Source organism: Borostomias antarcticus (assembly GCF_949987555.1).
Source record: "Borostomias antarcticus genome assembly, chromosome: 18".
Classification (NCBI taxonomy): domain Eukaryota; kingdom Metazoa; phylum Chordata; class Actinopteri; order Stomiiformes; family Stomiidae; genus Borostomias; species Borostomias antarcticus.
This window is the reverse complement of record NC_140251.1, coordinates 23,750,422-23,764,160: the sequence shown is the minus strand read 5'-3', so window position 1 is coordinate 23,764,160 and position 13,739 is coordinate 23,750,422. Positions and strand designations below refer to the sequence as shown.

General features: G+C 48.2%; 1 protein-coding gene across 1 annotated transcript in view; it reads right to left on the bottom strand.

Moving 5' to 3' along the window:
- cadps2 (Ca++-dependent secretion activator 2) overlaps positions 1-13,739 on the bottom strand; it is a 404,172-nt gene that overhangs the window by 253,803 nt on the left and 136,630 nt on the right. Inside the window, exon 7 of the mRNA XM_084453028.1 lies at positions 6,195-6,306. Coding sequence (XP_084309154.1) covers positions 6,195-6,306 — 112 coding nt within the window. The remainder of the gene's footprint in view (positions 1-6,194; positions 6,307-13,739) is intronic.

Here is a 13,739-nt window from a genome sequence, read left to right as displayed (position 1 = left end):
CCTTCAGCCTATACCACCTGGCAATCCTCCTCACCAGCCTATACCACCTGACAGTCCTCCTCACCAGCCTATACCACCTGGCAGTCCTCCTCACCAGCCTATACCACCTGGCAATCCTCCTCACCAGCCTATACCACCTGGCAGTCCTCCTCACCAGTCTATACCACCTGACAGTCCTCCTCACCAGCCTATACCACCTGGCAGTCCTCCTCACCAGCCTATACCACCTGGCAGTCCTCCTTCAGCCTATACCACCTGGCAGTCCTCCTCACCAGCCTATACCACCTGGCAATCCTCCTCACCAGCCTATACCACCTGACAGTCCTCCTCACCAGCCTATACCACCTGGCAGTCCTCCTCACCAGCCTATACCACCTGGCAATCCTCCTCACCAGCCTATACCACCTGGCAGTCCTCCTTCAGCCTATACCACCTGGCAGTCCTCCTCACCAGCCTATACCACCTGGCAATCCTCCTCACCAGCCTATACCACCTGACAGTCCTCCTTCAGCCTATACCACCTGGCAATCCTCCTCACCAGCCTATTCATGGGTTTCAAATGTAGTCCTAGACCTGCCATGTTGGGGACCAACAGAGGTGTTTCAATTGATCCGATTTGCTCTACTGCATAGAATCCTATGCAGTAGAACTAATTCATTCATTTGAAACACCTGTGTTGGGTCCCCAACATGGCAGGTCTAGGACTACATTTGAAACCCATGAATACTATCTGTCTCTCCTCACCAGCCTATACCATCTGGCTCTCCTCACCAGCCTATACCACCTGGCTCTCCTCACCAGCCTATACCACCTGGCTCTCCTCACCAGCCTATACCACCTGACTCTCCTCACCAGCCTATTACATCTGTCTCTCCTCACCAGCCTATACCACCTGGCTCTCTTCACCAGCCTATACCACCTGGCAGTCCTCACCAGCCTATACCACCTGGCTCTCCTCACCAGCCTATACCACCTGGCAGTCCTCACCAGCCTATACCACCTGGCAGTCCTCACCAGCCTATACCACCTGGCTCTCCTCACCAGCCTATACCACCTGGCAGTCCTCACCAGCCTATACCACCTGGCTCTCCTCACCAGCCTATACCACCTGGCAGTCCTCACCAGCCTATACCACCTGGCTCTTCTCACCAGCCTATACCACCTGACTCTCCTCACCAGCCTATTACATCTGTCTCTCCTCACCAGCCTATACCACCTGGCTCTCCTCACCAGCCTATACCACCTGACTCTCCTCACCAGCCTATACCACCTGGCTCTCCTCACCAGCCTATACCACCTGGCACCTCTGTGACAAGCTGACTGCTTTCTTCAGCTCCCCAGAGGGCAGTCTGTACTGGGGGATGGAAGGGTGTAGCCAAACACACACACTCTCTCTCTCTCTCTCTCTCTCTCACACACACACACACACACACACACACACACACACACACACACACACACACACACACACACACACACACACACACACACACACAAACACCACCACCAGCAGCAGTAGTATTATTAAACAATAAATTCATGATATAAATCCATGCACTCATGCCATTTTTTTTATTCAAAATGAACATGAGTACAGTTATGCTACTATGGAAGGAGCATTGATTTAGCGGTTTAGTTTTTTGGTCATAGTTCAATCCCAGGATTATTTATTATAGCTATGTACCTAACACACCCATGTTATTTAATTGCACTGACTATGTCATGGACACAAACAATCATCGGATGGGATAAGAAGGGAAGGGATGGGGTAAGAAGATGAGGATGATACTGATAGACTGCTAGATTACAGATAGTAATGTAAATTGTCTGTTTGGGAACCTTTCCGTCTAGTGGAGTACGTAGGACTGGACTGAGGAACTGGTTGGTACTGACACTGTAAGGACAAGCGATTACAAGAATTCCAATGTACCTGTAGGCTACTCATACTTGTTTTACACATAGCAAATATACGTTATAACGTTATTTTATTCTGTACACTAGGTACCACTAGAGGGCAGTCTGGTATACCATATAGACACAGCCTGCACCTGGGCCATATTTAATCTATAAACCGGTGTGCACCGCTTTGTTACGGTTCCCACTTTAACCCAATCAGCAGAGTGATTCAATCCACCACCTGATCTGTTTCAATAAACATTTTGCTAACGTTAGCTACATTTTGTCGGGGCTGAACGCAGACCTGGTGACTGGTGCCGTTTCTACTAGCACAACCTACATACGATTAATGTAGGCGAAGATGATCGTGGCTAAAGATACTTTTCAAACTTGTCACCAGTTATCACCAGTTTAACTAGCTAACACTAGCTAATTTTACTCTATCAAGTTACCATAAAGTTCATGGTTAAGACTCAAGACTGCCCAGCATAGCGAGTACTTTACCTGATAATCCCACAATTTCACCAATCTCTCGCCAGCACCGGTCTCTTATGTTGTCTTTTGTAATGTTTGGACATGGGGTCATATAGCATTGGATATTTCTGCACCTCGGCAATTATTTTCTCCTCCATTATAATACAGCTGGGTAGACTAAAATAACCGTTAATAAAATAGATGTAGGCTAGCCTACATTTTAGCAAGACAATAGGCCTAAACGACACATGGAACAAGGACATGGAAGAGATGGGAATAAAACTAAAATGTTTAACTTTTAGTTATTAGCTTACTTTTACATATATTTAATAGACAGGCATTGCAGGAAATCACATGCATGCCTAGTCGAAATCAATCCGGGGCGACATTGTCGGCAGCTGTCGGCACGCCGCCAGTGTGCCGGCTTCCATAGGAAACAATGGGAGCTATTTATTTGGAGTGTCGTGGCGGTGGCGGAGGCGGTCTGCGGGGGGCTTAAGGAACTCAGTGTAAGTATAAAAGCTGTCCGTTTTGGTTGAATAATTGACTTAATAGAAGAATGTCATTGTCAAACCACCGTTGTACCTATGCTTATACAGAATATGCCTATTGTTCCATATGAAAAATCTATGAGGAGTAAAGTTGTGTTTGTACATTAAGTTCCAGGCTAGTAACATTTGTCTATGAAATGAGGACAGTTTAAAGGGAATCTTATCAACATCATAAGTGCATAGTAAGAAAAATGTAAGACCACCTACTAAAGAAAAAACATACTGGGGAATAGAATTCCATATAGAGGTTGGACATTGTAGGTACTGCCTAATCCATTTGATTTTGAAAGTGTAATTTAGAGTTGAGTAGTCAAAAAAACTAAGGCCGCCCTTGCTGTATTCATTCATTACCACCGCTTTCCGAAGATAGTGTGTGTGGTTTTTCCATACAAATTAAACAACTTTGTCTATTGTTTTACACATAACAGATCTACACATAAAGATTGAGCAGCATAGGTTAATCTAGACAGCCCTTCAGCCTTTGAAAGAAGAACCCTGCCCCTTAATGATAAATCGCGTAGAAGCCAGGGATTAAATTTATTTTTTGTGCTTTCAATAATTGGTTTGAAATTATTAGAGTTACGTTGACGTTCATCTTTATCTATAATGACACCTTAGTAGGTAACATACTTTTTAACAGGGATATTGGAAATTGAAACTACAGCACAGTCTTTAATGGCTAATAACTTACACTTCTTGAGATTTAAACAGAGACCTGACGCTTTAGTTAATACATCTACAACACTAATAATTAGCTAGCTAGCTTACCAAGCTAACTTGGCTAATGGGTGACGTTTGCTAGTTGGAACATTAGCTACTGATAACGTAGCTAATGACAATAATTGCCATTGGACATCAATAGAGAATAGAATGCTCATTTAAATGGTAAAGTTAGCTATAATCTATCTAACTTAAGGTTGCGTGTCCACCGACAAGCTGTATTTTAGAGCTGGCGCTGTTTTCTCGTAGTTTACAATCAGTAATGAGCTCTAGGGCGCTATAACGTCGAGAGCTCTGTTCCAAGCGCTTTTTTCTAGGCTTTTTGAATTGGTGTGTTGAAAAAAGTTGAACTTTTTGGGCTAGAGCGCAGGCTGTAAAAGGCTGTTCTGATGACGACAGCGGTCGGTTTTTGGCAAAACTGCAGACAGAGCAAACATTAGCACTAGCTAACATTAGCTAGCCATCTTAATCAGGCTAGTTAATCTGCAGTCTGCAAAAACACGACACTCATTGCTAACGTAGGTGTAAAACATTGGTTGTCTGGCCAGCTCTTAACCCCAGCTCTAGTGCGCTCTAAGAAGCTGTAAGTTTGGCGCTGTGCAACTACATTCAGCTTGCCGGTGGACACGCACCCTAACATTTGAATAATACCTCTGTATTCGCTCTGCTTGCCGCTCTGTAGCTATAAGCTAACGCTGGGGTGCGTTCAAATTCAGTGAACATAGCGAATGTTTGCGAACGTTGGCAAACTATTTTCCGTAAGCTTTGTGTTTGCCGCAAACGTTTGCTAACAGAAGCTAACACTCTGGAGAGGTAGTTTGCCAGTAACGGAACAAGGATCACAATGGACCCAGGCTTGTAGCCTAACAGTATTTTGGAACATTATTGCGTTTATGCGAACTATTTGGAACGTTCATTAAAAGCCGTTCAAATGTGATGTGCCGAAGGGCAAAACACTCTAGTACTTGGTCGACTTTATTTGTTTGTTTGGTTGGTTGGTTTGTTTATTTGTTTGGATCTAGAGCAACCCCAAAAGTTTGCCACGCTACTCCTCCCACAGTTCTAACGGCACACACACACACACACACACACACACACACGAGTCATATGTCAAATCGACCGGCTTCATCGGGAATCGTGTGCTTCCTCATTGCTAAGCAATATCTTTGATAGTGTAATTTATATTCATTTATTAGTGAATTCAAATTCCCCATTGACTTGAATGGGAATAGAGAAAATTATGTTTTTAGAGTGGTGGCAGCTGTTGCTTTGGAAATATTCACACATTTTGTAAACTGCTGGCACTCCTACAGTTTTAACAGCTCATACACATTATACATCAAAACATTCACACTGTGCTGATGCGTACAATGTAAGTATCTAAGCTGTGTGACATAGTTTTCACGGTATGACGATTTGCTCGGCAACTGCGCTCCCCATTGAAACGTATGGTGCCACACTCTAACTTTTCAGCTGCTAATTTTGCATATTTACCCTTTTTTCTAACTTGTCGCCATGGCTACAAGTTCCCAGGATTCCTATGGTGTCAATATCTAAGCTGTAACATTTATACTTTTTGAGAGAGAGCTGTCTGAATCTGGCATGCCTTTAGGGCTGCTCAGAGCGTCAGTTGGGATTTGAATTTGGGGACACGAGCAGGATCTCTTAAAGGTGCAGGCACACTTTTATGACTACAGTGGTAGCATGACACCACAGACCACACACCTCCCCTGAGTGTAGTAGAGACACACGGCCTTCACTGATGAATGCAGGTGGGTGGCCCAGAGAGGGCTACACTGTCCGCGACCTGCTACGACATGAGGGGGTGGAGTCTCACCACCACACCTCTATCCACGCAACAGGCCCCACAACTCAGCCCCTGAGTGGGCTAGAGACACACAGTCTTCGCCGGTGGGTGTATAGAGATTGCCCGGAGGTCATTGCACTGCCCCCAACCAGCTCTGACCTGAGGGGGCGGAGTCTCACCACCACGCCACTATCCATGCCACGGGCCCCACAACTGAGCCCCTGAGTGGGCTAGAGACACATGGTCTTCACCGGTGTGGGTGGGTAGGTGGCCCGGAGAGGGGTGCACTGTCCACGACCAGCTCTGACCTGAGGGGGCGGAGTCTTGCCACAACACCACGGATGCCACAATTCAGCCCCTGAGTGGGCTAGAGACGCACGGTCTTCGCCGGTGGGTGCATGGAGATTGCCCGGTCCGTAGTAGTACTAGCAGTAGCCGTTACATACAGCTGCAGCAGCTAGCCCACCTCACATTTTAATTTAGGTAGGACAATTTATATAGGACTTAGAATTAGAAACTATTTGTATTGTGATTATTATTAGGCTAGTGAATGTAATAAAACTTTGTTATAAATTTAATATTTTACAGTCTATTCGATTTGGAGCACTTGGCTTCAATGATCATTATTGATTTGTAATCTATATAGATGAGGGTGATATTAACGATAGTTGATGATCGTTATTGATGGCGATGGAGCAGCAGACGTGTCTGTGATTGGTCCAGAGTGAGTGTTACTCAGCGCTCACCCTCCCCAGCTCTTTGTCCTCCAGAGCGAGGACCCCGGTGCTCTCCGTGAACAGCTTCACCTTGACCACAGGGAGAGGGTGCGTTGTCGTAAAGTCCCCCTGAGTGCCCCACCTGAAAGACACAAGGTTCCCCCATAACATGATTACATTTGATAATGTTGCGTCTCTGTGAACGTTTGGCATCACATTGAATGTTACCTTGAAAGTTCAGAGTTTCTGTTTTGGAAGCAGATGATGTGAAAAGTACTCTTGTTTATATGAACTTCCAGGCCTCAAACCTGGAGAAGAATGGGCATGTCTTCGGTCCTCTATAAGGAGTTCTGGTTTAGTGACATGAAAGCTTTTTACTGCTACACACTGAGGGCTCTAGTAAAGCAGGAGTCATAACAAGGGAGATACGATTGCGTGGTTGCTGATAAATGGGTAGTAGCACTTGGTGAAGTATCATTTCAATCACAGCTCATCTCTCCCTTGGCGTGTCTCTCTTCCTCCATCTTGTCCTGTCATGGCTGACTGTATTATTATTACTAAGCACCTGTTCCTCATTCTGCTATTTCAGTGGCCAGCGGCGCTAAAGGACGCCCGTGTTGAGCCTACTCTTTTTTTTTCTTATGCTTACAATGTATCTATTTAACTATCTATTTACTATTTGTTTTATTTGCGTCTTGTGGCCTTGAAAGGTGAAGAGAGAGGATGAAAGGGTGACTACTGTGTGTGTGTGTGTGTGTGTGTGTGTGTGTGTGTCCGTCCATCTTCAGAATCACAAATGACCCTTCCCTTTCAAGGAAGCCATAGGTTCTACATTCAATGTTCCCAGTTTCCAAGACAACCTGTGGCATACTCAGCTCACACTGCCTGTTATCCTGAGACACAAAATACATATCAAGTTTTAACTGACAGAGGGCTAACCTGACTCCAAAAAAGAGGGTTGTTTGTGGTCAACTTCCCAAAGCTCAAAAATACATTCCCATGTTGCTGATTATATTTCAGAACTTCCAAGCTTTGAACCAGTTGTGGCCTCAAACCTTTTATAATTTTTTTTTAATGCTCAAACAAGTACACAGTGAACCTGTCATCCCCCACACATCGGCCTACAAACAGCGTTTTCAGGAGTTCAATCACTTATCCCACTCGATTTATCAGAGCAATATAACAATATTTAAATGTTTAAAATCCTATGAAAATCTTAAACGGACAAAGACCTAAGAGGAAGAGAGACCCAGCCCGGAGGAAGTCCGAGGCCCTCGTCTGGAGCCAGGCCCAGACGGAGGGCCCGCATGCGAGCGCCTGGTGGCCGGGCTTACCATGGAGCCCGGCCGGGCCCAGCCCGAAAGAGCTACGTGGAAACACCATCTCCTCCGTCCCGTGGACCCACCACCCGCGGGAGGAACTGTCGGGGTCGGGTGCGCTGCCAACTAGGTGGCAGTGAAAGCGGTGGGCACTGACGGACCGCGGGGGGGAAGGAGCCGGAGCTTGTGAGGGAGGTGGAGCGATACCAATTACACCTGGTGGGGCTAACCTCCACGCACAGCACCGGCACCGGAACCAAACACCTGGATAGGGGTTGGACCCTGTTCTTCTCCGAAGTTGCTCACGGTATGAGGCGTAAGGCAGATGTGCAGGATACTAGCTAGCCCCCAGCTGAGCGCCTCTGTGCTAGAGTTCACCCCGGTGGACGAGAGGGTCGCCTCCCTGTGCCTTAGGACTGTGGGGGGGGGGGACTCTGACTGTGGTTTGTGCTTATGCACCGAACAGCAGTTCGGAGTACTCAGCCTTCCTGCAGACCCTGAGTGGAGTCCTATTTGGGGCTCCTGCAGGGGACTCCACTGTCCTACTGGGGGACTTCAAAGCACACGTGGGCAATGATGGAGAAACTTGGAGGGGCGTGATTGGGAGGCATGGCCACCACGATCTGAACCCGAGTGGTGTTTTGTTGTTGGCCTTCTGTGCTAGTCACAGTTTGTCTATAACAAACACCATGTTCGAACACAAGGATGCCCACAAGTACACCTGGCATCAGAACACCTATGGCCGAAGATCGATGATAGATTTTGTTATCGTATCAGCCGATCTGAGGCCATGTGTTTTGGACACTCGGGTAAAGAGAGGGGCAGAGCTGTCCACTGATCACCATCTGGTGGTGAGCTGGTTTCGATGGCCGGGGAAACCTCTGGACAGTCCTGGAAAACCAAAGCGTGTAGTAAGGGTGAACTGGGAACGTCTGGAGGAAGAACCTGTCCGGAGAGATTTCAGTTGCCACCTCCGGCGGAGCTTCTCTGGCATCCCTGTGGAGGTTGGGGACATCGAGCATGAGTGGTCGGTGTTCAAAGCCTCCATTGCTGAAGCTGCGGCTGGGAGCTGCGGCCTGAGGGCCATAGGTACCTCAAGGGGTGGTAACCGTAGGACACCGTGGTGGACAGCGGTGGTCAGGGAAGCCGTCCGACTGAAGAAGGAGGCCTTCCGGGATATGTTAGCCCGGGGGACTCCAGAAGCAGTTGCAGGGTATCGGTTGGCCTGGAGGGCTGCGGCTTCGGCCGTGACCAAGGCAAAGCAGCGGGTGTGGGAGGAGTTCGGAGAAACCAAGGAGAAGGACTTTCGGTCGGCACCAAAGTGTTTCTGGAAGACCATCAGACACCTCAGGAAGGGAAAGTGGGGAACCATCCAAGCTGTATACAGCAAGGAAGGGACACTACTGACCTCAACTGAGGAGGTTGTTGAGCGTTGGAAGGAGCACTTTGAGGAACTCCTGAACCCGACTAATCCACCCTCTACGATCGAGGCAGAGCCGGAAGATGATGGGGGAGGTCATCGTCAATTTCCCTGGAGGAGGTCACTGAGGTAGTCAAACAACTCCACAGTGGCAAAGCCCCAGGGACTGATGAGATCCGTCCAGAAATGCTGAAGGCGCTGGGTGTTGACGGGCTGTCTTGGGTGACACGCCTCTTTAACATTGCGTGGAAGTCCGGGTCAGTGCCAAAGGAGTGGCAAACTGGGGTGGTGGTCCCAATATTTAAAAAAGGGGACCAGAGGGTGTGTGCCAATTATAGAGGCATCACATTACTCAGCCTCCCAGGGAAAGTGTACTCCAAGGTGCTGGAAAGGAGGGTCCGGCCGATAGTCGAACCTCAGATCGAAGAGGAACAATGCGGCTTTCGTCCTGGTCGTGGAACCACCGACCAGCTCTTCACTCTCGCAAGGATCTTGGAGGGGGCTTGGGAGTTTGCCCAACCTGTCTACATGTGTTTTGTGGACTTGGAGTAGGCTTACGACCGGGTCCCTCGAGAGGTCTTGTGGAGGGTTATACGGGAGTATGGGGTGAGGGGATCCCTACTTCCATCCAATCCCTGTACACCCAGAGCGAGAGCTGTGTCCGTGTCCTCGGCACTAAGTCGTCTTCCTTTCCGGTGGGGGTTGGCCTCCGTCAGGGCTGCGCTTTGTCAGCAATCCTGTTTGTGATTTTCATGGACAGGATATCGAGGCGTAGCCGCGCGGAGATGGGGTTGCAGTTCAGTGATCTGAGGATCATGTCGCTGCTATTTGCAGATGATGTGGTCCTGATGGCATCATCTGCCTGCGACCTCCAGCACTCTCTGGATAGGTTCCCAACTGAGTATGAAGCGGCTGGGATATGAATCAGCACTTCTAAGTCTGAGGCCATGGTTCTCAGCAGGAAACCGGTGGTCTGTCCGCTCCGAGTAGGAAATGAGTCCTTACCCCAAGTGAAGGAGTTCAAGTATCTGGGGTCTTGTTCACGAGTGAGGGAACCATGGAGAGGGAGCTTGGCCGGAGAATCGGAGCAGCTGGTGCGGTTCTGCAGTCGCTTTACCGCACTGTTGTGCCGAAAAGAGAGCTGAGCCAAAAGGCAAAGGCTTCTTGCGCAGTGACTCAAGGTGTCGGCGGAACTTGAGCGACCTGTCCAATGTCACACCGAGGTAGTGAGGCAGGAGTGTTCCATCGATGTGCACTCAGAGCTCTCATTTGGCTTCCTTGTTAAGGTGGAAGGCCGCCGACACCGTCTTTGCGTGATTGGCTGCTCGACCTGCTCAGCCCCACAGTTTAAAGAGACAGACGGCCTTTTTAACAACCGCCACGAGTTCACAGGGTGAATGAGAACATCTGAAAAGGCCATAGGGCCCAAAGGGCAGCAACAATCAGTCCTCTTCAGGAAGGGCAGGGAGACCAATGAGTCTCGCCACCGGCCGGGTGTACATTCTATCCTTTACACTAACTTCAGCTGACTGCACTCTGCTGTCAGCTCCAGGGAAGACTTGGGTGACTTTTTCTACAGGCCAGAGGGCACAAGGCAACTGGTTGTCGACGATCATGACGATATCCCCCACCTGCAGGTCTGCTGCTTCAATCCGCCATTTCTGATGGGCCTGGAGTCCTGGTAGTGCTTGAGAAAGTACTTCCAAAAGTGGTCAGCCAGTATTTGGCTATGGCGCCATCTTCTCTTGCCGAAAACCTCTGGGCCCTCGTAAACAACCTGAGGTTGAGACGTGTCCCGCCGCCCCATGAGGAGACAGTTGCGGGTGATGGGATCAGGGTCTGCAACGTCTGACGAGGTATACCCGAGAGGCTTTGAATTGAGGATCCCCTCAATCTCGATGAGGACAGTTCGCAGCACCTCTTCAGTGACTGTCTGGCCTCCAATAGTCACTTGAAGCACAGCCTTGAAAGCAAATCTCTCTCTCCCAACAACCTCTGAAATGTGGCGCCCCTGGAGGATTGAAGGTGAACCCATATTACTCTGGTCTAGGGATGGGGAGCCTTCTTTTTTATTGATATTAACACCATTTACAAGACTGCTAACAATCCGAGTCTATCCATACCGCTATCAATACTTTTCTATTATTTGGTGCTAAGAAAAGAAGACAATAGATTCTTAGTTATTGCAATGATAGATCTAGCAAGCTAACTTAACTAAACTGTAGACATACAAAAAAGGCTAGCTAACCAATGGCATTGAAAGGTTTGTGATATGAGACGTTCTACTGTCACTTTGATCACGTTTGGGAATTACTATCAATTGGATTATTATTATCAAGGAACGGGACTTGCTACTAAGCTAGGTTGCGCTCACCATGCATACCGTGGGTGGAGGAGTATGACTGACCCGCAACAGTAGCTGGAGTTGGCAGTGTTCCAACTTGAAGACAGTTAAAGGTATTGCATTTTGTCTTTAACTGATGTGCATCGTTGGGGTGCTTCAGCATTGACGTTGTGTTCCCCCATTAGCACTAACAAAAACGGCATTTCGGTTCCTCCTTATCTTTGGCTTTACTGAAATGTAGCCACGCCTTTGACAGCTTAGCATGTTCAGCTTCAGCCATCCTAGCAAGCAACCAGATGAGAGATCAAGCAAATGAAGGTGTCAGTGAGGTGATTCAATTCTTCTTTTAGTTTAACGGTGGTTGGCAGGCAATTCAACTGAATTCAAAACTTTTCTACTATGGTGAAATGATAGTTGATTGAGAGAGAGGGAGAGAGAGAGAGAGAGAGAGAGAGAGAGGGAGGGAGAGAGAGAGAGTGTGTTTGCCTCTGTGTGAAAGGGCAGTCTTATTACCATACGGGCGCCTGTCAACACCCCAGCCGCTGGCCAGGCCGTCTAATAACCGCGGCAACATCTCCGCCAGGCGAAGCGTGGCCTCAGAGGTCAGCTCATCATTAGCAGCTGACATTTTCATTTTCCAGGGGACCGTGAGACCATGACAGCATGGGCGAGGAGGTGGACGGGGACGTGGTGCACAGCAGCACAGAACAGAGGCTATAGTGGGATTACTTGGTTCAGTGGTTCTCTGGTGATATGGATATGTACATGCCATTGATAGATTAGATAGAAAGATAGATAGATAGATAGATAGATAGATAGATAGATAGGACAGACAAAAAACAAGGCTGTATTGCCAATTTGTACACCACGACAGCCAATTAGATACACACAATACACATTTTGCAATACACCCCGGCTTTGCCCCTTCCTGTATTTTATTAAACCTTTATTTACCAGGGAAGTCCTATTGAGACAGAGGTCTCTTTTACAAAATATAAGTATAGAATGTCAGTGCTCCTTGACCAGTCCAGTTTGTCATCCAGCTGCAGCCCATGGTCCTTGTAGGTCCTGAACACTCCCACATCAACCCCCTCAAAGGAGGCTAGTTGGATAGGTGGCCCAGACCTCCGGAAGTCCACCACTATCTCCTTGGTCTTGGGTGTGTTCAGCTGCAGCTGGTTTGACCAGCACCACGCAGCAGAGTCATCCACCAGGCCCCTGGACTTCCCCTCTGTCCTCCCAATACACTCCACAATAGCAGTGTCGTCTAGGAGCCAGGCAGGGGGAGGTAAGGGGCAGGCGAACCTGTTACAGAAGAGGTTGAACTCATTCACTCTCTCCACGTTACCACCTGTTGTACGGCCATTCCTCTGATTGCAGCCCGTGATGGTCTTCAGAGCTCCCGTGATGGTCTTCAGAGCTCCAGTGATGGTCTTCAGAGCTCCCGTGATGGTCTTCAGTGCTCCCGTGATGGTCTTCAGTGCTCCCGTGATGGTCTTCAGAGCTCCCGTGATGGTCTTCAGAGCTTCAGTGATGGTCTTCAGAGCTCTCGTGATGGTCTTCAGAGCTCCCGTGATGGTCTTCAGTGCTCCCGTGATGGTCTTCAGTGCTCCCGTGATGGTCTTCAGTGCTCCCGTGATGGTCTTCAGTGCTCCCTCCTTCTCACTGGTTATCCAGGGATTGCAAAGCAGGGTACAGTTCTCACAGGAACAACAATGTCCGTGCAGAAGTTAGGGTAGTCCGTCATGCAGTGTGTTATCCCCTTCATGTCCTCTCCATGTGGTTCCAGCAGCATACTCCAGACTGTGGACTCAAAGCTGTCCCTGAGGGTCTCTTTGGTGTCAGGAGACCATTTCCTGAAGTAGGGTGATGCTGTAGGTAGGTAGACCAGATTGTGATAGGGATGGTTTTCACAAAAAATCTAAAATGTATTTTTAGTTTCTGAGCCATTGTGATCATTCTGAGGCCTTGTGATCTGCTCTCTCTCTCTCGAGCGTCTGGTTCCCCCGTCACTCTGAGGCCCCTGTGGTCGATCGACACGGTCATGGCTCTTTTCTGTCAGTTCTAGTCTGACACTCTAACCACTGGTCTCTCTACCACCCCTGTGTTCTCTAACCCTGGTCTCTCTACCACCCCTGTGTTCTCTAACCCTGGTCTCTCTACCACCCCTATCTTCTTGCCCACTGCTCATGGCAAATCTGGGGAAAAGCCTGGGGGGGAGATGATAACATCTAACCCGCATGAAGAAGATGGCAAATCTCACATCTTATTTAGCATTCGATAGATAGATAGATAGATAGATAGATAGATAGATAGATAGATAGATAGATAGATAGATAGATAGATAGATAGATAGATAGATAGATAGATAGATAGGTGTGAAAGCGTGCAACCTCGGACCAACGCAACTACCTTATAAACCATTATTCTTCCAGGGAGTTTTTCATGACGCTCTTGCACCCACCCCCAGAAAGATATTGACCAATGACAAC